Below are 27,060 nucleotides of genomic sequence, written 5' to 3' on the forward strand. Positions count from 1 at the left end.
TGCCCCGCGGGCTCCCCGCTGCTAGGGGGGTGGGGTCGGGTGGGGTAGGGTGGGGTGGGGTGGGGAGCGGTCCCCGCGCAGCCACGCCCCGGCCCGCCGCCCTCAGACGTCCTGCGTCAGCGTGCCCGGCTCTCGGCTCAAATTTCCGCTCCTCCTCCCGCGGGCCAGGAGGGCACGCCCATTGGCGAGCGCAGGCCCCCAGGCCGGGTCGGCCCCTCTGGCCGCCTGGATTGGTCCGACGGCCTACGGACGAACCAACGGCGTCAGCCCCTGCCCTAGGCCACGCCCCCTCCTCAGCCGCGGGCGCGCGACCGCTCTATCCTGATGATGCGCGCTCTGGGATCCCCCGCCCCCTCCGCGCGCGCAGTTCCCCGCGGCCGCCGCCGCCTGTAACCTGCGCTGCCAGGATGTGGCTGGGGGCTGACGTCGGGTCCAGATGTGGCCCCGGCCCCGCCCACCCCCGGGGCCGGGCCGCCCACACCGAGCCGCGGCGCGCACGGCGGCTGTCCCGCCTGCCACAATGCGCGGCGAGGCTGCGGCCGCGACTTGGCGAGGTAGTCCCTAACGTCGCTGCTCGGCATCCTTAGGACAGGCCGCCCCTGACGCCGCGCGGGGACCCCACTGGCCCGCACCCTCCATGCGTTCACTCTTTGGTGCCCGGCCGGGCGGGCGCCTTGCGGACGCGGAGCCGCGCGGGTGACGGCAGAGGCGGCTGCGCGCCCAGCCCAGCCCGCGGAGAGGGCGCGCCGCGCCCCCGCCCCCCGCCCGCTCTCGTGAGGCCGTGGGTGCGGATGCGCCGCTGACGACTCGCAGCGACCAGCAGTGCCGCCGGCCCGCCGGCCGGAGCCCGCAGCATGGCAGCCGCCGCCTATGTGGACCACTTCGCCGCCGAGTGCCTCGTGTCCATGTCGAGCCGCGCGGTCGTGCACGGGCCGCGGGAGGGTCCGGAGCCTGGACCCGAGGGCGCGGCCACCGCTGTCGCCGCCACGCTGCCCCGCGTCGAGGAGCGCCGCGACGGCAGGGACAGTGCCTCGCTCTTCGTGGTGGCGCGGATCTTGGCGGACCTTAACCAGCAAGCGCCGGCGCCCGCCCCGGCGGAGCGCAGAGAGGGCGCCGCGGCCCGGAAGGCGAGGACCCCCTGCCGCCTGCCGCCAGCGCCGCCACCCGCCCCCGAGCCGGCCTCCCCTGGCGGGGAAGGTGCTGCGGCCGCGCCCCTCAGCCCTGCGTGGAGCGAGCCCGAGGCCGAGCTCGAGGCGGGGCTGGAGCCGGAGCGGGAGCCAGGGCCCGCGGGGAGCGGCGAACCCGGCCTCAGACAAAGGGGCCGGCGGGGCCGAAGTCGCGCAGACCTCGAGTCCCCGCAGAGAAAGCACAAGTGCCACTACGCGGGCTGCGAGAAAGTTTACGGGAAATCCTCGCACCTCAAGGCGCACCTGAGAACTCACACAGGTCAGTAGGGCCGCCCGGGCGCCCCGAGCGCGCGGACGGGGACAGCGCCAGCCACCGGGCCACGCCCCCGGAGCTGCCGGCGGGGCGGGAGGGGCGGTCGGGCGGGGAACGGTCGGGGCCTCGCCCCTTCCCCCGCCACTAGGTCCAGTGGTCGGCCCCGCGCGCGGAGCGAGGCGGGTTCGGGAGCTGGGAGCCGGCGCCCGCCCGGCGACCGCGCCCCCGCCCGGCGACCGCGCCCCCGCCGGGCACGCCCCCTCCCTGGGCACTCTCGGGCGGGGCCGCGGGGGCGGATGTCGTCATTGGGGCTGCGGGCGTAGACCCCGCGGGGGGCGGGAGGGGTGCTGCGCGGGCAGGTGCGGACGAGCTGGGTGGGGACCTCGCGTGCTGCTCCGGGAGCTGGGCGGCGGGGGCGCCCCGGGGCCGCGGGGGAGGGGTGTCCTGGCCCCGGCCCCTCCCCCGCCGGCCTAGCGCGCTCTCGGGAGGGGAGGGCCCGCCCGGCCGGGCCCGGCCCGGGCGAGCGGCGGGCGAAGTTCACGCGGGGACAGGGCTCCCTCCAGCCACTCGGCACATTCTTCGCTCTCCTCTTCCTGTAATTTTTCCAGCGTTCTAAGGTTTAATTTGTCGAAACCAGAGCCAGCAGCGGCCTAGGCGGGGGGCGGTCCGGGTTCTCCGCCGGAGGCTCTTTGTGGGAGCCCCGCCCATCCGGCCAGCGGGGGCGCGCCCGACCCGAGAGGGCTCTTAGGCCTGGGGGCGCTTTCTCCAGAAAGGAGCGCGCCCACTCCACTGCCGTTTCCAACGCGCCGCCCTCTTCTCTGCGCAGCTTTCACCTGCCAGGCGGCACCTGCACGGGGGACGGTCGGTCTCAGAGGACCATCGCCTGACCCCCGACCCCCGGGCAGCCCTCCCCTTCCCATGGGCCCGGAACCTCGTCGTTTGTTGTTTTTCGTTTTCTTAAACACAACGGTGGGATGCAACCTTTCTCTCCCAGTTTGGTTTAAAGAATTGTGTATTTTTCCTGGGCTCACGCCAACTCTTCTGTTACACTTAATTCTTCCACATTTGGACCAGGTTAAAAACCCGTATAAATAAAGTTGCCTTGTTACCAACGATTTAGACTTCACATTTATAAAACAGTACAGAAACTGGTTAAAAGACTGGCGTAAAAACGGCATTCCTCAAGACCCTGGAGCTGAAAGACCCCTTTCTCCTGGTAAATTTGGAACTGAGCTGTCCCAAGGTCTAAAGGTGTCGAGACCGGCGGATTTCAGACAAACCTTTACCTCGGAGGCTGCCCCCGCGGTTTTGGTCACTTGCTGTGAGCGCCCTAAATCACGTGGATGGTGGTGGGGTCGAGGGTGAAGGCGGGGCCATTTCTACTCATTCTGAGTCAGAATTAAGTGTGTGTGGACAGAGATGGGGGGTGGGGTTAGTGTAGGGATGGATGTTGGTTCAATTTAGGAACGTTATTGCAAGGGTGGGTGTGGCCGTAGGGGAGGGACCAAGCTAAGTTGGGATCCTGGAGCACCCAGATTACGGGGGCGGGGTCAGTGCGTGGGCCTTGGCTCGAGGACCGATTTGGGGCGCGAGGTCCGTAGTGGACCGGTAATTTAAGGATTGGAAACTTCGCAGCCTGCTTCACTGTGGCCTTCCAGCCGACTAGCGGGGTTCGAGAATTGCGGAGGGGCTGGCTGAGGGGCGGGGCTCGCTGGCGTGGGCGGAGCAGGCTTGGTGGGGGCCTGAGCTTGAGGATAGCTTGTGGGTTGGTTCACTCCCTAATTCAGACTCCAGTGTCCCTGAGCGGGTCTCTTGGCGAGAGGATTAGAGGCGATGGGAAACCGGGTCTCCCCCAGTGGGTGGAACCCAGTCTCTCTGGGGTGATTTGAAACCCCAATCAGGCAAGAGAGGATGGACCGCACTCTGGCTGCAGTGTGCGGAGTCTAAGAGCAGGGAGCCAGCCTTGCCCTCCAAGTGTGTCCTACCTCCACAGCAGATGTAGACCTTCGAGTCAGGAATGTACAGGGTTCCTTTGGGGGCCTTGGAAATGTAGATTTCCAGGTCCCAGATATTGACCTCCCACTGAACACACAGTTTAAGTGGTGCCCCAGGTGAATCTGATTATGAACCAAGAGCCTGCCTCTTGAGGGTGTCTGGTTCAGCCTCTGGTGGAGGGCACCTCTAGGGAGCCCATTTCCAGCCTGTGCCCAGGTGTGCAGAACATAATTAGCTGGTGTTCATAGAGGGGAAGGGGGTAGCTCACAGGCTACTGTGGTGACTGAGAGGCCAGGCTACCCGGGAAAGACCTGAGCAGCAGACATTGGTTCTGAGGTTGCTGTGGTTTGGTTTGTGGGCTTCCAACAGCTTTCCTGGCGGGGTGGGGGGTGGGGGTGGTGGGGGGGTGGTGGTGTCCCTGCTGGCAGTGGTTCAGGTCATGTCAGGCCTTTTACTCCACTAGGAACCACCACCACCACCCCACCCACCCATAGTGATTTTATGGCGGGGTGTGTATGTGTGTGTGTGTGAATATCAAAACCACTTTAGCCAAGAAGGCAGTTCCCAGCTTGCTCTGTCTAGCCCTGTGGGCAAGGACAGGTCCCCAGACCTTGCAGCTTGGTGATGTCTCCCCTGAACACTTGGAAAGTGTGGGAAATGAGGCTATGAGTTTGAGAACCCTTCGGGAAGTACAGGGCTGAGCCTTGACTCTAGGGAGACCCAGCCTTCCCTGACCCTGCTGTGGTCTCCCACCTACACTGCCTGTCCAACTGAATGCAAAAGAGCTGCCTGTCCTGGTGAGTCGTAGGCCAGTCTCCTGGGGACTGATTACTCTGTTACATTAAGATAATTGTTGATATTATAGCAAACATGTGATGAAACAAAGATGCTAAGGTTTTTGCAACTCAACACACTTTTTTTTTTTTAAGCCACTTATTTGGCTAGTCAGAACTTCCCAGTCCAGATCTGGGAATTTGCTAAGTCTTGCCTTGGGGAATAGCAAGACCAGGAACATATTTTCTTGGAGGCTGAAGGGCTTTGATGTGAACATTCAGGACTTGCAGAAGGGAAGGCCTGGGAGGCCCTCTGAGGGCAGATCTTCCCTCTGAGCCAGCCAGGCCCTTCACCTGGAGATTCCTGCTTGTTGTCTGGAGTGGTGGGGCTTGGCAGGCCCCAGCAGAATGGTCACTCAGTCTTTTTTGGCAGAGATGCCTTGAATACATTCCTACCTATTTGTTTCCACAAAGAATTGTTTTCAGAATGCCTCTGTGCCCTGTTTTCCCTACAGCACGAGGAGCTAAAACATCCGATTGTGAGCTGCCTAGGCTGGGTCAATTTTAGCAATTCTGGGGGCCTGGCTGAAAAGGGGGATACTGTGCTGTACACAGCTCCTCCCTCCTGCCTAACTCGGGAGAGACACATCCCTGGTTACCTGGCCCTTTTGGGATAGGGGTGGAAGTAGAGTAAGATTGCCTTCTCTCAGCCATTTCCTATAATAAATTTGGGTGGGGTTAGTTTGAAGTTTATCTTGAGCCTCCAAACAAGGGATTTGATCATGAATGAGATTATCGGGGCAGGGTATTTAGGCTCCCTCCCCCAACACAAAGTCCCGCCCTAGAGCCTGGTTTCCAGCCACGTTGTTCTCCTGGGCCCCTCGCAGGTGCCTTCTGGCGCAGCCGCCTTGGACCAGCAGCCTGCCAGGTAGAGTGTGAGCCACTTTAGCTCTCCTTCACCCCGGGCAAAGCCAGGCTGGCACAGAGCCAGCACTTTGTTCAGGATACAGGCAGGCTGGCAGTTCCCATCCCTGCTCCCTCATGGTCCTAGCCTGTCAGGGGGCCTAGTTGTGAAATTCTTCAAACAACACAGAAGTGTGTAGACAGAACGTGCCAGCCTTCCCCTCCTCTGGCTAACCACCCTCCCCACGTGTTGGTGTATCCCTTTCCAGGCCCTTGTAACGGATTTATGTTATGCATGCACATGCAGACATTTGAAAAGTACACATGCAGGATCCTAGCAAATACATTCTACCACAGGATTCTGTTGTGTGCTTGTTTAACAAGGCACCTTCGTTCTTTTTCCTGCCTGCGCAGTACTCCACATGGCTGCACGGTCCACAACCTGTGAACCCCTCATCTGCTGGAAGGATACTGCAATGCCTTTCCTGTGTTCTGCTGTTTCGTGCCTGTAGCAGTGGACTCTGGTGTGGGTGTCGGTGCAGGGGAGCTGGCATTTCTGTAAGATCGAGCCTTGGCAGTGTTACTGACCGTAGTGTAGACGGTATTTCAAAGCACTGTGGAGTTTCTCTGTTGACTTAAAAGACACATTATGTTTTTAAAGGAAATAGCACATTATGTTTTTAAAGGAAATAGATGGAGGTCTTGGTCTCCCCAGTACTGAGGTTCCTGCTGTGTTGCTGCCCTTTTTTTTTTTTTTAAACTTCTCCCAGTTCTCCTTTTGCACGTGTGAGATTGTCATATTGAGAACACTTTAGAACAACACGAACAAAACCGCCATTACTCTCTCACGCCTCATGCCCTCCCACCATCTTTACTTGGCTTACCCTGTGGCCCCAGCCGGGTCAGGTGTGTGTGCCTCCTGGCTTGTTGGCACTGGGCACGGGGCTGGGGTGATGCTATTTGAAACTCTCCCTTCTCTGGCTAAAAGAGGGCTGGAGCCCCTCCCGTGTGAACCAGCCGCTAGCACCACACTTGAGTGAGCAGAGGTCCTGCGTGTGGGGCATCAGATCTGGAACACAACAGAGGTGGGGCCCTGCCCCTTCAGAGGAGGTGCTCTGAAGCCGGCTTACCGAACCCAGCTCACAGCAGCCCAGACACAGTGAGGGCCCCTTTGCTCTGACCTCGCTCTGAATCCAGTTGGTCGTTGGGTTCCTAGACGTAGCAAATCGAAAGGGGAAGAGGGAGATGTGTTGATAGCAGCTACAAGTGAGGAAGGAAAGAAACCAACGAGGTATTAGTATGTGTTCATCTGTATCTGCTTGCGTCCTTAAGTATATAATTTGAGAGGCCCATCAAAACCAAACAGAGCTGAAACACAGGTGGGGCTGTCAGTGCAGGGGTGTCACGCTCCCCAGCAGTCCCCAAGGCCTGTATTCTGTCATAACTGTTATTTAATAACAGTGATCTTGAGGTATCAGGACACTGTTAATGTGTGTCTTGTCTGTGCTTTAGGGAAGCAGCTAAGCTACTTTTTGAAATGAAAACTTCTAGAAGGTTGCACTCATCTCTCAGAGTTGTATCTAATGCTTGTGGACTGCCTTCTTGGGGCAGGCATGGTTCCGTCTGCATTCGTCTCCAGTAAGCAGTTTCACCTTCCCAAGGACCCTTTGAAAAAGGCACTGCTGTTGTGACTAGTCTTCAATACAGATGCCAGGGCTCTGATGGGTTAAGAGATCTGCCCAAGGTCTCACAGCAAATGAGGGGGGAGCTGAGGTTTGTGCACTGTGGGCACTGCTGAGTTTAGGTACCCACCGCCATGCCCAACTGCGACTCTTGTCTGGACCTGCGTTCTGGAGCATGACAGGTGGGCAGTGCCTCAGGGGATTAGAAGCCTGTGTGTCGCCAGCATGCTGCTCCCCCCAGCCCCCAAATTCTTACTCTGAAATACAGTGAACACTCAGACATTCTCGTAGACTCATTGGTTAAATATTTTGTCACCTTTTCTTTATCATTTTTTCCCCCTTCCTCCTCTTTTTTTCTCTAAGTACTGTATCTTGTCCCTTCCCTGTCTCTTCTCTGTCTTTAAATAGTATGTGTTATGTAACATACAGTCCATATTCAGTTTCCCTAATGATTCCCAAAATGTCCCTTATAGGATGCGGGATCCAGTTAATCACACATGGCGTTTGGTCGGCCTCTTCAGTTTCCTGCTGTCTGAAGGAGTCCCCTATCTTGCAAGCCTTTTGCTGCTTTGGCATTTTAGGGCCGCAGGCCAGTCGTCTTGTAGAATATCCTACAGTCTGGGTTTGTCTGGTTGCTTCCCCTGATTACATGCAGCTTAAACAGACTTTGGTCGAAAAGGAGACAGGGTAGTGTTGGGCATGTACCACCGTGGGAGCAGGTGATGTCAGGTCACCTGGTTGCTGGATCACATCCGTGGTTAAGGCAGTGTCTGCTGGCTTTCTTCTCTATAAAGGGACATTCTTCTCTTGATAATAGGTAACTCTTAGGGTGACACTTTGATACTGGGTTTTGGGAGGATTAGGGTGCTGCTGGGCTTGTGTGTCTATCTGGGTGCCTGGTCACCTTTATTCAACCCCCTTCAATCTGGTGCACCTGGGAGGTTTGTGCTGCTTCTTTCAACTTCCTTGACTGGACAAGCACTGGGGTTTCTGGGTCCCACTGTTGGGAGCCCTTTTAAAGTCAAAGGATAGCTCAGCCAAGTTCTAGGTGCTCTCCCTTCCCAGACAAACAACACGCCCTAATTTTACTTCGAATGAAAATGTTTCCAGGGGCACCTGGGTGGCTCAGTGGGTTAAAGCCTCTGCCTTTGGCTCAGGTCAGGATCCCAGGGTCCTGGAATCGGCAGGGAGCCTGCTTCCCCCTCTCTCTGCCTACTTGTGATCTGTCAAATAAATAAATAAATAAAATCTTAAAAAAAAGAAAGAAAATGTTTTCAGATGGTATTTATAGCCTTTGTTTTGTTTGTTTGTTTTTCATTTAGCCCACCAGCAACCTGGCTTTGTGGCCACAGGTGACCCATCCTCCAGGCCTGGGGGGGGCCTGTAGCCAGTGATACCCTCAAGGTCCTGGTGGGTCTCTGCTTGCTTTCCAGAAAAAACAAATACTGATCTAAGTCCACACACCTTAGTCTGTCTTACTTCCCTTTCATAGCCCCAAGTGGGATTATTTCTTGAGAAGTCAGCTTCCCATAAAATGGACTTAGACTTTGGAGTGTTCTCTCCAGTTTGGCAGTTTTGAAGGAGCTGCCATGGCAGGACTGGGATGGGAGGGTGTTGGGCGTTTGGCTGCCAGGGCCCAGGGTGGGACCCTGAGCTCGGAAGGCCTTGGCCCCTGCTCTAGGTCAGTGTAATGGAGACTCAAATGCTAACTTTTTACTTTGTTGGCAGTGATTTGATACTAGGCACTTGATGTAAGAAAAGCTCTGCCATTTGGCTACACACACACACACACACACACACACACACGCTATCCTGTTTGTTGTTGCGTTCAAACCTAGAACATGTTTATATGGGACGTGTGATCCTGTGATTCTGGTTTGTTTATTCACTTTGACCTTAGGGTCACTCTGAATCCTATCTTCCAGCATCTGTGGGTCAACCAAGGCTTCTTGGAGGCATTGGAGTTCCCTCAGCTGAAAGGAGGTGGTGGTATAGATTGTCTGCTTTACTGACCCTCCTGCCACTTTCAGTGTCCCAGCACTGATGTGCCGTACCCCCAGCTCTCGTTCCCTTCCGACCCACGGCCTGGGCGTCATCCCTGTTTGCTGTTGCTTGTTGTGTGCATGGTGGGAGCAAGTAGCCTTGCTCAGTCCATAGTTTTAACTAACATCATTCTGGACAAACAGAACAGAGGGTACGGATGGTATTTTTTGTTGTTGTTGTTTGGTTGGTTGGGTTTTTTTTGCGGGGGGGATCTGTTATTGTTCTCCTTTTTTGAAGTTCATCACACAAACACACTTGCTAACCAGGAACTTGGCCATACTCCGTAGTGATTGGCCACTCTGTCCCAAGGTGACCTGCTTGGAAGAGCACTGAGGCTTGATGCCGCAGATTAAATGTCCCTGTGCTGCTGCGCCTGGGGCATGGCCTTCCCTGCATGGGTGGGTGACCCATGGTCCCTGAGCACAGGGCACAAGCTGGTCTCCTTGGAGTTAGAGCCCAGGGTACATCATGGCAGAGCTTTGCAAGGATTGGGGGCCCAAATAAAAATCACTTACCAGAGAGCACGTGGCTTGGCTCCCGCATGGGGCTCCTGTCCCAGGAGCTTCTGAAGGTGGAGTTCTGGCACATGCCTGTGTCCTGCAAACACCAGCCAACTGGAAGGAAGCTTGGGAATGGAGAGAAGATGAAGTGGGCTCATAGGAGCTCAGGAGGCTTATTGCCCCCCACCCAGGACTGCCACAGAGACATGGAGGGACATAAGCAAGGTGATGGCCAGGCAGCTTGGCCCACGGTCAAGGACCCAAGTTGGGGCCTCCTGACATTCTTGAATTAGGTAGACCTGAGCTCATTCTCCTGGAGTAGAATAGGTTCTATCATATAGAGAGGAATTTCCACCCCTGTGAACTCCTCTGAGCTTTTACACTTGTCTTTAACTCTCTTTAATGGTAAACATGTTCACACAGAAGAGGGTAAAGGGAACTTGATTTGAGGCTAGGGGTAGAAGTTAGTTAATGGCAGATGAAGAGTAGAGGTTTTTGCAAGGAGGTGTTGGGAAAGAGAGGAAACAGAAGAGGCTTAGAGCTCTGCCCTTTGTGGGGAGAGGAGCGGGGACCCAGGAACCTAGGTGTGTTCTTGGCACCCAGTGATGCTTTCTTTGCCTGGGCCATTCGCTGGGCTGGTTGTTCAAATCCATGTCTGGAATCAGGGGAAGGGTCTGGACACTGGGTGTTGGCACCATGGGTGCACCTTAGACATCTTCCCAGTAACAAACTTCAACATATTTTCATTGAAAGAGAAATAATAAATATGAGCGAATTGCATAGTTGCCATTGTAGCAAGTGTTGGGCAGTCTAGCTCCTTAGCAGTCTCTCCATTGTCTTAGTTAGCACTCCGCAGTCGGCTTCCCTGACTTGCTGCCTGTTGTCCTCATTCCCCCAACCGGCCGTGTCTGGTTTGTCCTCTGGTCATTGGTGTCCCCTGCCCTGGGCCCCAGCCCCAGTGGTCTCCTAGCAGGTGTGCTGAATGGCCTTGGTAGGGTTGGTGGGGACTCAGGCCCTGGAGATGCCATGCATAGGTCCCCTCTGATTCCTCCCAGAGATCTTGCCTGCCTCCTCTGACAGGCTCACACCCTGGATTTCCATCTGGATCTCTGGACCCTGTGGTGGGAGATGCAGCCCCTCCCAGCAGTGTGTGAGGGTCCACAGGGACTCCGGCTCCTTGCTGCCCTGTGTGCTGAGGGCGGTTCTCAAGGCTTCCTCATCTTTTCCAGGATACCCCTTTGTGGCTGCTTGCGTGGCACTTCCTGCTTTCTAAAATTACTTTGCTGCTTGGCTTTATGCATCAGGGGCTCTCAGGAGGGTCTGAGGGGCTTTGCAAGACACTGGCTTTTATTGTGATGAAATGTAGTCTCGGCATTTTTGTGCCATGCCCTCTTTGTGGAGGGTCCGTGGTCCCGCGACAGGCATCTGCCATCATGGGCATCTGTGGTGAGCACGAAGGTGTTTGTCCTGAGTTACTGTCAGGCCTCTGGGTCTTGCAGGAAATTCAGCCTCAGCTTCTTTGAGGTTCTGATTTGAAGCTGTCCTTCCCTAATGATTGGTGGGTATTTCATGTTAGCATATTGCTCACTTGCTTCATTCTAAAGTGTACTAACTTTGGTCTTCTAAAACTTCTACTTTCCTTTCCCTTTCCCTGATCTTACTCATCTCCTTAAATATGAGCTGAGCATTTAAACTCCTTCCCATACCCAGGCCCTCCTGTCCCACATTCAGCATCACATATGGCCCCAGAAGACATATTCATGTGTGTGCGTGTGTGAACGCGTGTGCACTGTCAGCCGCCTGCTAAAGCTCAGGGGATTGTTCCTTTGGAAGTAAGCCAGTCACAGGGCATCTGGCCGGGTGGCACAGGCTGCCTTGGGGATGGCTTTTTGTCCATGATCCCCAGTAGGGCTGTTTTACATCCAGGCTGGTGCCTTACAAGAGCACAGAAGGAAGGAGCAGTGCATGCTGGGCAGGTCTGGCCTTCAGGGTAGAGTGGGTTTCCTGGAGCCCAGCTGAAGCACATGCATTCCTGGTCCCTGATGAAGTCCTCCTTCTCAAGCCATTCTGCCCTTGACCTTTTCCACTGGGGCAGGTAGCCTGGTATAGGGGCCTGGCTGAGGCCAGGGAAATGAAAGCTCTTTAGCTCCCCCAGCTAAGTGTGCAGCCCCATGTGCCCTCATTTCTTATGCTGTCTTCCTCCCCCTTCCTCCTGCTCCTTCCCTTTCCCTAGTCTTCCTCTCCCTTCTCCTGTCCCCCTCCTGCTCTCCCTTCCCTTCCCTTCCTCCTGCCCCCTTCCCCTTAGTCCAGCCCCCTCCCTTCCCTAGTCTTCCTCTCCCTCTTTCCGCTTCTCTTACCCTTTCTCCTCCTCCTCCTCCTCCCTCTTTCCTGACACCTTCCTTCTCTCCCTTCCCTTCCCTTCCCTTCCTCTTCCTCTTCTCCCCTCCTCCATCTCTCCCTTCTTTCCCCTTTCACCTCTTCTCCTTTCCCCTCCCCCTTCCCCTCCTCCCCCTTCTCCTCACCTTACTTGCACCCTAGGATATAAGCACTTTTTTAATCTGTCTTCAGGGGTTTCCAGCCCACCGGACTAAGACTGGAGGTGTGCTGGGGAGTAGGGCCCTGGGGGCTTGAGAGCTGTTGAAGACGCCTCTCCTTGGTGCTGTAGCTCTGGCCCTTCCCAGTGTGTTAGCCCGGTGTTCCTGGGCAGACAGCTTCCTCCTACAAACTGGGAGGTAAACACTGGGTCACCTCGGCAACTGGCAGAGCTGGGGCTCAAAGTGCTTGTGGTGAGAGTTCTCATTGTCTCAAGTTTCTGGGATGCTGCTCTGTTTTGATTTTTTTTCTTTAATTAGCTGGAGTGACTAAGATACCAAAATGCCTGACCCGGTTCCTATAATTTCTTAATAAACCTTTATATTCCGTTTATAGGAGGAATGTTCCTTCCAGTGATTCATTGACTTTTTCTTTTAAACTGTGGCGAGGCAGGGCGGGGGTGGCACCGAGGGCCCCCACTGCAGACAGCTGGCTGGGCCACAGGCGGGGAGCACTGGCAGGGGTCCAGACACCGGGAGCACTTATGTAAACACCACACCAGGATTGTATTGGCTTTGAGGTTGAGTAAGTTCCATGGAAAATTTGGGGGAGATGCCTCTTAACTCGGGGTGTTCGGATGCCTATAACTGGAGCTTCTGGAAGCCATCTGACAGACCCTGAATTCTTCCTGAGCCCCAGCAGTGCTCTCTCCACCTGGGACGGAATTCTCGTGGGAGGCCGCCGTGTGAACTAGTTTTACACCTCAGGACCAGGTGATGCCCTGGTGCTTACTGTTAAACAGTAACTGCCATGTAGGAAGCTTGGGCTGGCTGAGCCAGGTCATGCCTCCAGCTGGCTGTCCCAGGGAGGACCTGCCAGAGGGCTTCTGGGCCAGGCAGCACCCGGGGGGGGGGGGGTGAAGTATCCTTTAAGCAGCCTTATAGTTGACACCCAGCCAGGGATCCAGGGTCCCCTCTTCATTGAAGGGCCTCTTGGTGCCCTTCTATCTACACAGACAGGCTGAATTCTTGCTGACTTGGGCACGGCTGCCCTGAGGCCTCTCTGTCTTCTTCACAGCCAGCGAGCCTTTCCCTGCAGCAGGGGCCGTTGCAGTCACCATGGGGGGACAGTTCCCCCAGCCCCAAAACTGAAAGAAATGTCTCTGTTGGTTGCATTTATTTTGTGGTGAGTCTCTGGTGTTACCAGTTCTTGCCCTGTGCCTTTCATCTTCTCCAGATTTTTCTGTCAAGTGCTGGGCAGCCTCCTTACCTGGGTGGGCACTGAGAAGACTTCTTGTCACCCTTTCTCCCTTTTTCTAAGAGACCCTTTTTGAGGCTATGTGCAGAATTTGATTTTTTTTTTTTTGTGAAGAATGTATTTTTTTTTTTATAAAGTTGGTGAAAAGACACAAATTAAAGGTATTAAACTGTGTGAAAAGTGTTGGAAGTCCAAAGTCCTAATCCATTTGGGAGTTTTGTCAAAAACCCAGTGTCTCTGTGCACTCTGTAAGCCCTGCCTAACAACCTGGGCTTTGGACCTGGAGCCCCAGCCCAGTGCCGTGCTCCCCTCCCCACTGTGCTGAAGTTGCCGTGTTCCAGGCAGCTTTCCTGGAGCCTCTCTGTTTTTATGGGAGAAAGCCCTTTTTGCCTGATACACTTTGTCATTTGAACAGAGAGACAAAATGGCGTGTTGTCGAGGACTGGGGTGGAGGGGCTTTGGAGCGAGGACAGAGTGAGCCTCAGGCTGGTGTTCTTCTGTGGAAAGCAGGTCGGGGCATGCTGACCCGGAGCGGGAGGCAAGTGTGCCCTGCTCCAGGGGCCTGGTGGGAGGTGTGCGAGTGGCGTGGCCTGTGCCCTGTGAAGGTGGTGTGTGCCGGTGGCTTTTGCATGTGTCTGGGTGGGGCGTGGGTGTGTCTGTGTTTAACCTGCTGGAACAGAACTTCATCCACTGCCCCTGAGTGACCATTTTTGCTGCCTTCTCTTTTGGACAAAAAACAACAACAACAACAGACAATTTAGAACTCCTTTTTTGAAGCTGGTGCCAGCTCGTACCTCCACCCTCCGGCCCCCTGTGGAGGGCCCCAGGCCAGAAAATGCCCATTTTGGCAGTGGGAGGATGAAGCCGGAGCCTGGCCATGGAAAGCCAGTGTAGCTGGGAGGTTCTGGGAGCATCTTGTTGCTATGGAGACCTGCTGCCGGGGGAGCTGCGCTCAGCCTGGGGAGTAGCAGCGAGGATCTCAGGTGTGCCTCATCTAGATGTTACCAGGTGACGGAGCCTTCCCAGGCCCCAGCTGCACCAGGCCTGACGGTTTTTAAGGCTCAGAAGCAGCTGGCCTGGGACCTTGAGGTGACCCCGTCGCTGGTCACCAGAGCAGTTCTGGTGGGCTCCAGCAGAGATGGGCACCCGGCTGGCGGCTCCTCCCTTCGCAGGGTCGGTCTAGTGGTGACAGGTGCGGTGCCAGCCCTGCCAGGCGACTCCACCCCTTTGGAAGTGGAAGGACTTCCTGAGTCTGTGCAGTCTTTGGAGGAGGTTGCCCACCCCTCGGGGAGGCCCCGGTGCTGGGATGGAAGAGTTTGGTGACCGGCCGCCCAGCTCTTTGGCCCGGGAGCAGCAGAGACTGTGTTGCTGGGGGCCTGTTTCATCCCAAGTTCGAAGTGACTCCTCAAGGGGAGGGCACAGGGCTCCACTGTCAGGTGGCTGGGAATCCCATTCGGGACTTACATTTGCTATTTTTGTAACTTTCCTGGGCTTCTCTGCTTTCAGCATGCAGTCTACTTGTTTGCAGGAGTGATTGCTTTCGTGAGCTTTGGGCCATCTGTGGATTCCCCCCCCCCCCTTTCTTTTCTTTTTTTGAGGGGAAGGGGGACAGTTTACTAGATATGAGAATTGTTTCCTAAAGGGAAGCATAAAAGCGTTCTTGAGGCTGGGTTTTCAGCTTTCGGACCACAGTTTCATACTCCTTTCCTGCTTGCTTTTCATCTCCGTCTGAGTGTGTTTGGCATCGAGATGCTTCCTGTGTGGTCTGAGGCGAATATTTTGAATGAATATAAGGACTAAGGGCATCACTTCTGAGGTGACACCTGGGCACCAGCCTGGCCTTCCTTCCTCTCTCCTGGTACCTCGCTGTTCTGGAAGGTATTTATGAATGTTGGGTAGGGGAAGGGGCTCCCTGGTCTCCTGCGGACCGGCGCCTCTGCTCTGCCAGGCGAGGCCACTGGGGGCCTGGATTGTTGCTGTGCCCTGCTCGTGGGGTAGGCTGTGTCCCTTGCATGCTGAGCACTGGGGCTGTGGTGAGCCCCCTGAGCTGGGCACGCCCCCAGCCCTGCACAGGACGGTTCAGGTGTCTCAGGTGTAGTTGCTACAGGTGTCCACTCGACATCTCCCCTGGAGAGGAACAGTCCCAGGTCTGTGATGGCCACATTTGGGTGTTCTTGGAAGTGCAGAGACAGTCGTGCCCCTGTCCTTCTCATGGGGTGCAGGGGCAAAAGCCAGGGCTGTCTGTGCAGAAAGGTGGGCAGGTGCAGCCTCCAGTAGGGATTCCCGCAGGCTGCTCCCAGTGTGGAGAAGACCAGAAGGCTAGAGAGGTGTCCAGCCTTCTGTGCGGCCCACAATGGTGGAGGCATGTCAGCTGGGGGGTGGCCTGAGCATTCATGGGCTCTCGCAGGGCCATGTGACCACCGGTGCTAGCCACATCCTGGGCCACAGGAGTGCAAATGGGGTTGTCATATGTTAGGGGACCATTTCCAGCCACAAGGAAATGACCTGGAAAACTTTTCTGCTTACATTGTCCATTATCAAGAGGGCCATCCCTGGGTGCTCAGCATGCCCTCTGGGATTTGGATGTTCTGACTCTGGACTGCCTTGACTCCTTGGAAGACAACCTTGCAAAAGCCAGGTAGAAATCCCAACGGCACCTTGAGCTCCCAGGCACAGAGTGTTGGTGTCTCCTGTTCCTGAACCAGTTTGGGAAGGGCCTTAGGAGTCAGCCTTCTCAGTTTTTCTGGAGGGCAGAATCACCTTTCTTGGGCTCCTGCCCAGCTCCGAGATGCTCCATGTGCTTGTCCTGCTTTTGTGTCTCTTCGTGGGGAGATATCTTACTGTTGCCCCTCCCCCCGCTGTACCTCCTTTCCCTCTGGGTACATTTTTTGTAATAGTGTGTCTCCCTCCTCCCAGTGAAACAGGTCACACCAAGCAGAGCAACAGGCCCATGCCTACTCAGTAACTACTTGTGGCACAAATGGCTGGGTCTTGGGGATGACACTGATCTTGGGGGATGCTCCCTGCTCTAATGTTTGTGTCCCCTGAGATTCTCAGGTTAAATTCTAATGCCCTGTGTGTTGATACTTGGCAGTTGGGCTTTGGGGAGGTGATTAGGTCCTGAGATCTCATGGATGTGATTATTGCCCTTGTCCATTGCCCCTTCTTCCTCGTAAGAACACAGTGAGAAGACATCAGCTAGGAACCAAGGGAGAGGGCCCTCCCCAGAGCCCAACCATGCTGGACCCTTGATCTTGGCCTTCCTATCCTAGAACTGTGAGAAATACATTTCTGTTCTTCTAAGAAATCCTGTTGGTGTTATTTGGTGGCAGATTGAGCAAACTAAGACACTCCCCAAGCCCTTTGGGCAAATACCCCAATACTTCCCCAGCTATCTCAGGTTAGCGCCTGGTACCCATGCAGCCCGGAGCCCTTCCCTCCAGCTCCAGAGGTGGGACTTACTCTCCCAACCCTGTTCATACAGGTGGGGGCACCCTCAGATCTGTCCTGACAACAGCCTGTACCTCGAGGCCGGATGGTACTTGGCCTCACCCCCTCACTTGGCGCAGGGCTGGGTGTCAGCAGAGCAGTCTCCTAAGTGTCAGCATCACTCCCTTAACCTGAATTTGCAGGCTGTTCCACTTGAAATGGGTGGTGGCTCAGAATTTTCCATGCCCCTCCAGTTAGCTGGGGTTCCAGGGTGGGGGTTGAGGGTGTTGGGAGCAAGGCCAGGACCCAGCAACGGCCCAGATACTCACCAGACATGGTTCCTCAGTATCCGAGCTGGTGACCTTTCTCGTGGGGTGGCCTGCTCTTGTCCCACTGTCATGGGCTGGATCCATGGTGGGGTGAGGGGTCATCCCCTTCTCAGGAGGCTGGCCTGGGTCTGTTGACCCCAGTGATAAGGGAGAACACTTCGAGGTCTGGGCTGTCATTCCACACCTTCCCCAGGGCCAAACATGGTGGTCACAGGATTTGTCCTAAGAATGTGGGGAATGAGTCCTGGTCCTTGAGCTTATAGGGGTTTGTTTGTTTGTTTTCCCTAAAAGCTGCAGAATATTTCCTTCAACCAAATCCCATGGTTTCCAGTGTGGAATGGAGCTGGGGAGGATTGCTTGTAGGGGCTGGAGGGGTTTTGGCTATGGCGCCTTTTATCACTGAGCACTCTGGGTCACTCTCCACATACCCCTCAACGAGGTTGGCTGTGTTGTCCCTAGGCTAGCGAAGATCCTGCTTCTGTACTTCAATGATTTGGAGGGGAAGAAAGTGGATGAATGGGGTTCAACCCCCAAGGCTGCAGGCTAGGTACAGGCTAACCCTTGGGGCTGGGCGAGGGAGGTGGGCCCTCAGAGTCTGGGGTGGGTAACTTTTGGGGTCTGTGGTCACTGTTCTCTCACCTTTCAGAAGGTTGCCACCCTGGCTGCCCAGGCTTTAGTCAAAGGTGGTTGGGTTTAGGGCTCTTTGGGGTCTAGCAAGCAGAACTAGTAATGACACCCTGGCCCCAGCAAGGGGCAGACAGGAGGTACACCAGGTCCCAAGAGAGTGGTCAACAGGGTCTTAACCCACCCAGCAGGCTGGCTGAGTGGCACTGGGCTCTCAGGAGTGGGGAGAAAAGGTGGTCAGGGGTCAAGGTGATGGGCTGGCAGGTGTGGGAGTGGGCTCATTCCAGCCAGTGGCACACCCCGGACTGGTGTGTAAAGCTGCATTTGTGGGGTGTCAGCAGACAGTGTTGGGGTGAGGGATGCAGGGCATGGGATTTTGTCCATCATTCCTTGAGCGCCTCAAGGGTCCTGGCTCCAGTTGGTGCTTCTGCCCCTTGAGGGGAAGACTCGGTGTCTGTGAGGCCAGTGCCACATGGCCCTACCCCTGTGCTGCTCTGGGCCTGGGTTGAGGGGGGTCTGTGTCCCTCACTCCAACCCTCCTTTACCCTGGGTGCTCCACCCATCCCACTCAGCCAGGTCTGTCCCTCCTTCACATGCCTTCTCAGAAGGCCCGAGGTCGGGGGGCAGATCCAGGCCCGAGTGAGCACTGTCTGCCCAGCAGTGTGTGACCGAGGGGAGGGGGGGTGTCGCACACAGGAAGTGAGTGTGAGGAGAGCCGGAGCAGTGAGCTGCCCCTGTAGCCGCCTTTCATTGGGGACTGGCAGTGCCCCACCCAGCTGGCATGCTGTGCCCAGGGGTGTCATCACAGAGATGCCAGGCTAGGTCTCCTGCGGCCTGAGGTTGCCGTGCCCAGTTGTGCCAGTGCACTATCTCCGGGACCAGGGGTGAACCTCCCTGTCACAGGACTGACCACAGCAGTGCTGGGCCAGCGCCCAGTTCTCTGCCCCAGGGTGTCTGCTCAGCCAACCTGGTGGAAGATCTTCAAATGTTTCTAGCCACGTGAAATCCCGTTCACACCACCCATGTACAATGGGCCAACCTCGCTGGGGTCTCTAGCTGCTCCCCCCACCCCGCTCCCACCAGCTCATTGTTTCTGCTGCCCCCTGGGTAAGGTTTCCCAGCACTGGCAGTGATGACACATCAGCTTGCTCTGATCCCGGTTCTGAAGGAGAAGTACCAGAGGGCAGACATGTCCCAGGACATCCCCAGAACGCAGATGGAGCTTGTGCACAGAGGGACTAGGACACCTGAGTGCCTGTGTGTGTGCCCAGTGTGAGCCCTGGTCCTGGCACATGCCCCCATTTGCCCAGTGCCTCTCATGAGTCTATCCCCATAGGAATCCAGGCCTGCTCTGCAGGGAATACTACTAGGTCGATGGTTTTGACTCTCTTGTCTCTGGGAAGATCACCCATCCCTAGTTCCCAGAAAGCTCCCTCATCTTTTCTCTGAAACTTGGAGCTTTCGCTCCCTACCCCCTGAGTCAGGAACAGAGCTGTCCTCAGCAGGCCCTTCACTTTGCCAGCCTGGGCCTGGGCCATCCCTCCTGGCTCCGGGAAGCCTGCACACGAGGCCCTGCTCTGGCCTTTCCCCAGTCGTGGCGTGGCTCCTTGTTGTCTCCCACAGGCCTGCACCCTGTGCTCCTACATCCCCATCCCGCCCGTGACGCCATGCCACCTTTCCTTTCTCTTCCTTCTCCTCAGGTCCTTCCTGGTCTCCTGGCCTCTCAGGGTCTCCGGGGCTCCCAGGCTAGGGGCTTCCTCCCCCACAACCACAGCCTCTGCTCTGGGATGGGCCTCCCATGAGGCAGTGACCTGCTTTGTCACAGCGGTTCACTTCCGTACCTTCTTTTCTCTTTCAAAGGCATCATCTTCAACTGGAAGAAGAAATGAAAACACCACCTGTGCCTCAGAACCATGCAGTTTCTAGACAGGGATGTGCCAGGCACTCGGTAGTTGGGCCTGGCGCATCACTGCCCTCCCCTCGGCACTGCACTCCCACCTGGTGCAATCAGGGTTTGGAGTCAGCGGCCAGGTGGCTGAGGTCAGGGAAGTGCAGACTGGGGTGGTGGTTTGGGTGGGTGGCAGGGGAGGGGGGCCAGCCTGAAGAGTCAAGCACAGAGGGGCTCTGGGTAGGAATCTCAGGTCCCTTGGTCATTGGCCTTCAGCTGGAAGTGTGGTGGGGTCAGGTCTGTGTCAGGGCTCCAGACTCAGTAGGTAGGATGAGGAGTACTCGCAGGCTTGAGAAAAGAGGTTAGTTAGGCAAGGAGTACGGGTTTGGACACCTTCCTGCATCAGCAGGTTTTCCCCCAGAACTGTCCTGGCAGTACCAAGGCTTCCAAGGAGAAGGCTTCGGAGGTTAGTCTGGGAACCACCTGGGAGTGCAGGGCCACTAGGCCACTGATTTCTGTGAGACGAGCTGAACAGATGGGTGGTCTGGGAGGTGTGATCTCTGGTGCTTATCTGGGCGGGGTGGGGGTACTGGGGAGAGGGGGTCTTTTCTGAGCAATGCTTATGTTGTTGAGGGGTTGGTGTGCAGGGGGACTGTGCTTGGTGTGGGAGCAGGGAGGAGCTGCCCCATCATTGGGGTGGGGTTGGGAAACCTGACAGGCTGGGTAGCAGAGGACAAGTTAGAGGGAGGGCTAGGGGCCTGTCTGCAGAGAGGAGGCGTGGCCTTGGCAATGAGAGACAAGCCCCCTTGGGTCATGGAGATAGAGGGGATTGTGTTGCTCCTGAGAGATGGTGGGGTGGGGAAAGAGGTCCTGTAGCAGCCTCTTGCCTCCGGAGTCTGGATTGGGGTGGGGAGCACCAGAAAAGGGAGAAGAGAGAGGGAGTCCACATGATTGGGAAACCAGGGGGAGAAGAATGAAGTAGGTGTCATGGTAGCTGGCACGTCCTGCCCTTCTGGGTTCCCTGGCCTCCCAGGTGCTGTGGCTGTGTGCATGGCCCCTCCTCCATGGGCAGCTTTGGTGGAACATTCAGGCATCTACTTGGCTTCTCCCAAAGTGCACGTTCCTGGGGCCAGCACCCTCCAGGCTGGGATGGAGCTGGTCCACACTGAGGATGATGAAGTTCTAGAACCTAGGTGAGATTCGGTGGGCTGAGGTCTGGAGCCGATGACCAAGAAAGAATTCTTGAGACATCTTTGGTGCAAGATGGTTTTATTAAAACCAGATGGTTTATTAAAGCACGGGGACAGGACCCATGGGCAGAAAGAGCTGCTGCCCTGGGTTGCGAGAAATGGCAGGTTACCCTGTGGTTGGGGGAAGGTTAGGGGAAGGGAGGTTTCCACGGAACTTTCATATGCTAAAGAGGGCCTACAAGGTGCCAGGATATGGGAGGCCTTGCTGCTTGATCAATGTTGTCTTTTGGCCAGCCATTCACATTTCTGCTATCAAGCGTCTTTGTTAGTGAGATTTGGGTTTTAGAAGAAATTTAACTTTATTTAGGGCTTGAGGAACTGAGTTATTTGCCTCTGGAAATTGTGCTATTGATAAGGTAACTTCTTTGTTTGTAGATCTCTAGGACATTTGTAAACCAAGGGAGACTCTGTCTTGCAGGATGTGATCTCTGCAAGTTAACTGTTTGTTTCTCCTTTATGGCAGTCAGGGGTGCCTGAGGAATGTCACACACATTACCGAGGGGAGTGGGTGGAGAAGGGGGTGCAAGGTGCCAGCTTTTGCTTTGTCTTCAGCCAGCCTCCTGCTCCCTCATCAAGGAGGAGATGTGTGTTTCCATGCCTGCTGTCTCCTGCTTGGTTATTCCCTCCCCTGGAGCATCTGCCTCAACTCCGGCAGCTTCCTGCTGTTCATCTGGGCACCTGGCATCTGTGGCTGAAGGCACAGCCCACCCCAGGTTTTCCTGCAGGTGGAGAAAAGTGGAAGATGCTCAGGTGGGCCGTGCTACTCAGGATGGCCGCAGGAGCAGTCCTGTGTCAGAGGAAGAGCAGGCCGCAGAAGCCGACAAGCGCGGGCAGGCCCTGCTACTCCTGTGAGCTTGGTTTTGTGCTGAAGGTCTGGGGGTCGGCCCATTCTGTGTGCTTTCGGGGAAGAAAGATGTCGTGCATGGCACACGCACACAGATTGTTACTGCAAGTGTTCGGTAGCTGCGAACAGTTCTGCAAATAGAGCGTCAAAACCAAGGTGAAGCAGCACATGTGGTTTTACCTCCTGGAGGGCACTGCTGCTCGGCCGTTCTCACCTCCGGCAAGCCGGTAACTCACTGCCACTCAGTCCAGGAAGCCCATCCTGGAGCCCACGGCATGGCCGACCATGAAGGCGGCACATGGCCAGCCTGCTCAGGGCCCTCCTGGCTTCCTCTTTCAGGCTGTAGCCAAGCCTCTGTGCTTGGGCTCTGGGGTACAGCCTAAGCTCCTGATGTTGTCTCAGGAGCCGGGGCTTGCAGATGGGTTGGGTGAGATGCTGTATTCCCCAGGGGCCCATCACCCCCACTTGCAGGGGCTTTTTGATGCCTGAGTTTGAAGGGTCATGGTCTGTGACTGTAATTCCTTCTGGGGGAATCCCCGGGACCGTGGAAATGCTGCCCAGTGCTTTCCTGACTTAGACAGGTCCAGGTTTAGGCATTGTTTCCCCAGAGCTGGGGATGGGCCCACAGCAGCTGCCCCCCCTCCCCCACAGCCACCTGGCCTGGCCCATGTGATAAGCATGCTAAGCATGTGTCCTGCTGGGCTGTGGTGGGAGGAGCAACTCTCTCCTGAATTGAATGGTGCACAGTCAGGGAGGCCAGGGATCAAAAGTGCACTTGACTCATGCCTTGCCTGACCCTGGACCTGAGTCTCCAGGCCCCCGACTGGGCACTGGCAGCGTCCAGCCTCCACTCACCTTGGATACTCCCACAGGCTGTGTGATCACGCAGGCAATGCCTTCTTCGTGGGGTCTAGCAGGTGGTGAGGAGGAACTGGGCGCCCACCAGGCCCCTGGGGGGCGGGTGTGGGCCAGACTTGGGTTACTGTTTTTGGACCAGGCGGATGGGGGTCCTGAGTCAGGAGCCGGGGTCCTCAGGTGCTTGAGGTAGCTTTAGGCTTCTCTCTCCTGGGGCTGGAGGGCTTTAGGGGCAGGGAGCGGTCACAGCTTCCAGCACCCCTCCTGCCAGTGCAAAGTTGGGTGTGAATTAACAGAAAGCAGACAAGTTCAGATGTCCCTGGAATTCCACATGAAGCTAGATGGTAGAACAAGTGATCGGCCATGTGTCCTTGGCTGAACCAGAGGTACTCGGATTGTTGCTGAAACTGCCAAGTCCTCTGAGAAGCTCTTGCAGAATTTGTGAACATTTCTGCGGATGATGTGGCTCTTCTCCACCAAGTAAAGCCCTACAGAGAATTCCCCTGACCTCCCAGAACTGGGAGGGTGGTGTGGCATGTGGTCTTCATCTTTAAACCAGTGTGCAGGTTGCAAGCCAGGAAGGGGAAGAGTCTGCTCAAGTCCCAGTCAGGGAGTGGGCATGCTGGATCCGGGATCCTAGCTTGGGGAGGGGACAGGAGGGCTAAAACCAGGTCCCACAGGTGCCGCAGGCCCATGTTTCAGAACCTGCCCTGGGCTCCTCTGTCTGGGTCACAGGTAGACATCTGGGAACTGCATCTCATTATATATCAGAGGGGGAAGTGTGTGAGCTTCCAGGCGGGGACGCCCCCCTTAGGTTCTGTTTTCATCAGATGCTTAAACTTGAGGTATAGGGAGCTGTGTCCCCCAGGATGTGGGGTAAAAGAAATGAGGCCTAGGGCTTGGTGCTTTGCACCTGCTTCACCCACTCAGTGTTTAGAAAACACGGTTTGGTGTGTAGCACGGCCTCTGGTCGACATCAAAGGATCCACAGGGTGACTTTGGTCTGGGTACAGTCCGCTAGGCAGGCTTCAGAGTGATGAGGGAGCAGGGGGCTGGCTGAAGACAAAGCCAAAAGGGGCACCTTGCACCCCCTCTCCATCTGCTCCCCCTCAGTCATATGTGTAGCATCCCTCAGGCAGCCCTGACTGCCATGAACAATAAGCAAATAGTTAACTTGCAGAGCTCACAATCCTGCTAGAAAGGAGTCTCCCTTGGCTTACAAATGTCCTAAATCTCACTAACAAAGACGATTGATAGCAGGATTGTGACACCCCACCAAAAAGTCTCCCAACTATCTTAATGTTAATGGCTGGTCTAAAGACAACATTGATCCAGCAGCAAGGGCAAGGCCTCCGGTAGGCCTGGGACATCCTGGCACCTTGTAGGCATCTTTAGCATATGAAAACTCCACTGACACCTCCCTTCCCCTCACCTTCCCCCAACCGCAGGGTACATAACCTGCCATCCCTCACAACCCAACCCGGGGCGGCAGCTCTTCCTGCCCACGGGTCCTGTCCCCGTGCTTTAATAAACCATCATTTTGCACTAAAGATGTCTCAAGAATTCTTTCTTGGTCATCGGCTCCGGACCTCAGCCCACCGAACCTCACCTAGGTTCTAGAACTTCATCAAGAGGAGGCCTCATAGCCAGGCTAGAACCCAGACTGACACCCAGGGCCCAGCGTGCTTTTGGGGCTACAGTAATTTGGAATAGGTGAGGAGCCTAGCTTTACATGGCCTTTGTGTAGGAACATGGTGGTGCCGTGAGAATCAGGATACCGGACGGGGGTCGTTGGTGGACATCCAAGTGGAGAATCCCACAGCGTCTGCAGGAATGACTTGCCCTTCAAGATAACCCACATCCGCCATGCCTGGACCTGTGGCAGCTTCTGAGTTGGGTGTAGCCAGCAGTCAGAAACTGTGTGCTCCTCCCGTCGCGGGGTCCGGCTTCTGGTGCTGTGGGAGGGGTGGGATGCGTGTTCTTGTTTCTCACAAGAACTCGGCTTGCCTAAGGCCTGGCTTGGCTGCACTGCATTCATTTTCATCTCTGTAAAAAGTTGGGCATGTTCATGAAAAAGGATTTGGGAAACAGTGAAGTATCAAGAGAAAGACAAACATGAAGAGATATCAATAACTTTACTCCCACCCGCCCACAAGTCACCACGGTTAACATTTTTGCCTCTGTGTGTTTTCGTACACTCAGGATTGCTTCAGAGAAGTCATTTCATGTTCCGTACTTCTCCCACTGGAACATCCTGTCATGATCACATCCCTGAGATGCCGACTGGTTTTTTGACCTGGCCTTTCAGGTTTTTTGACCTGGCCTTTCACGGTCATCTCCGGTAACCTAAACAGGCCCTGGGGGTCGGTGGCTGTGACACCTCCAGCGACTTGCTTTTCTGGGATACCGCATGACTGAGGGCACTCCGCAATGGACTTGTCTTTGTTGTTTTCACAGCATGAACTCCTGGGAGCAAGTAGGGGAATGTGCAGTTAGGGAAAAGGGAGCATGAGCCCAACAGCACAGCCATACGTGAGAGCCGCAGTCTGGCCCCCTGGCGGGCAGCCTTCTGAGAGACCTGGAAGGGGTCCACGGTGAACCGAGGTAGTTGGTTTACAGAGTTGACAGAAGCCCCAGGCCCACTCTTACACTGGGACCCTCACACTGCCCTGTTGCGTCCCCTACCTCTGGACGCTCACGGTTGTAGTAGTGTGTGTGGTGTGGCCTCATACACCAGGTGTCTGGAGAGCTCATGGTCAGGAAAAGGGGGGAGTTTTCCTACAGCAGCGCCCAGCCTGGGAAGGCGGCTGCGGGAGCTCTTCTCCTCTTTAGGGCTCCAGCCACACCCGGGGGTTCGCATCCCTCTTCTCAGCCCCGCAGTCCACCCAGGGCCCTCCACATGCCCTGGACTTTTCGCCTTTCCGTCCCTCTGGCTCTCCTGGTTCCCAGCATCCTCGGCCCCGCTCAGCGCATAGACCTGCTGGCCAGCTGGGCTCTGGTTGGAGCTGGCTAGAATCATGCAGAGCCCGCTGGTGAGGAGGGCCTGGTCAGGGGCAAGCCGCACGCGGCCTGCCTGGCCTGGGTATGGCTGGAGAGCAGGTCTTGGAGCAGCTTGGGTGACTGTTGAGATGAGCACACATGGGCAGTGGTGTCACTTGGTGTGGCTTTCACCCCTCTTCTGGGGCTGGCCCCGTGGCAAAGCCTCTGGGCACCTGCTGTGTCCTGAAGGCAGGAGCCTTGTCCCCAGGGCTCGGGCTCAGGCTCTCCAGGCTCTCTAGGCTCCCATGCGCTGTAGGAAAAGACCGTGTAAAGTCTTGTGCACCACAGGGCCAAGATGAGTGCCCTTAGGAGTGACAGGAGGACATTGTTTCCAGGGCCCAAGCTGTGAACATCCAGATAGAAGCCTAGGACCCCTGGGCACGGGGACTCCAGGGTCGTTGCTTGGAGCTCTGGGCAGGAGGTAGCCCCCTGACCATTGAGCAGTGCTGATGCTGGGCTGTCCTCTCCCCATCTGTCTGCAGCTGGCCCACCTCGGGGCAGTCAGGACTCAAAACTACTGCCTGCCTCTGGCCTGGGGCCCCGGACCCTCGGCTCACAGCCCGCTGTGGTCAGGAGCTCTGTCCGGGTCTCCCAGAGGTGTGCAGGTGGAAGGTGGGGCAGGTGTGCCAGGCAGGGAACCAGGCTCAGGCTTGGCTCTGTGGCCCTGTGTGCCACAGACCCTCGCTGGGCCGATTGGCTGCCCGTCACTTAGGCAGTTTACTGGGTTCTGAAAAGGTAGGTGCCCGCAGAAGCAGAGCTGAGGCTCGTAGCCCTGGTTACATGGCACCGTGACTGGGGCTTTTACCGTTGCCTCTGCCGGCCCTCCTGGGAGTGGAATTCAAAACCAGACTAGTGCCTGGGGAACCCTTTGAGCCTTCTGTAACTCACAGCTGTAGGTGTCCTCCTGGCTGTGGAAGGCTGGCTCAGAGGAAAACAGCAGGAAGTCCTGTGGGAGGAGGGGAGTCCTGCTGGGGGCTTGGGCTGAGCGAAGTCCCTGCTATCTGCCTTGGCCTACCCCTGCCTGACTCAGTGTCTGCCTTGGTCCCTGCAGGGGTTGGGCTGCTTCCAGATTTGTTTTCATTTTCAATTCCCTTTATTGCTCAAACCACCTCAGGGCCGCAAAAAACAAACCGTTATCCTCAGCTGACCTCAGATTCCTGGCCTCAATTGTTTGCCGTTTGCTAATTTTAGCTTCTGATCATTTCCACCCTTATCCTCCCCCCCAAAGGGAGACACAGACCAAGAATAGCTGCCGGGAAGGGGGGCTGTGGCCTTTGCGGCCAGAGTTCCCACAGTGATCTGGCAGGGTGCTCTCTGGGGCAGCTCCCTGCCCTCGGCCTCCCCCTACCCCAGGCGGATGGGGGAGGGCGGGGGGAGGTGTCTGGGGGCCTTCAGCAGGCAGGACGCCCCCTCCCCCAGCCCCTTTCTTGCCAGGGGCCCAGCACCCACAAGGTGCGAACATGCAGAAGAGCACTCTGCTCCGAACCCCTTTTTCCCCTTTTTCCTTTCCAGCGGAAGCCAGGCTGCTTCTTGGACAACAACACCCCTGCTCCCCTGCCTAGTGCACAGACTCAGGAACTCCCCAGAGCTCCCAGGCTCCAGCACCAAGTGGGCATGCACAGTCTGGGCTCAGACATGGCACTTGGTGGCCACAGTGAGGCCCTAGAGACAGCATCA

The 27,060-nt window shown here is 56.3% G+C and overlaps 1 protein-coding gene across 2 annotated transcripts in view; it reads left to right on the forward strand.

Annotated features, from left to right (window-relative positions):
* The first annotated feature begins 340 nt into the window (after positions 1 to 340).
* The window catches only part of KLF13 (Kruppel like factor 13), a 51,089-nt gene continuing 24,369 nt past the window's right edge, over positions 341 to 27,060 (forward strand). Inside the window, exons 1-2 of one of the 2 annotated variants that reach the window (XM_045070753.1) lie at positions 341 to 1,446; positions 2,267 to 2,775. In XM_045070753.1, coding sequence (XP_044926688.1) covers positions 855 to 1,446; positions 2,267 to 2,535 — 861 coding nt within the window. In that variant the 5' untranslated portion in view covers positions 341 to 854 and the 3' untranslated portion in view covers positions 2,536 to 2,775. Of the gene's footprint in view, positions 1,447 to 2,266; positions 2,776 to 27,060 lie in introns of those variants that run through there. The other variant, XM_045070752.1, reaches the window with a different exon arrangement.

The sequence above is a fragment of the Mustela putorius genome, unplaced genomic scaffold (assembly GCF_011764305.1).
Source record: "Mustela putorius furo isolate JIRA1106 unplaced genomic scaffold, ASM1176430v1.1 tig00003972_pilon_pilon_pilon, whole genome shotgun sequence".
NCBI lineage: Eukaryota > Metazoa > Chordata > Mammalia > Carnivora > Mustelidae > Mustela > Mustela putorius.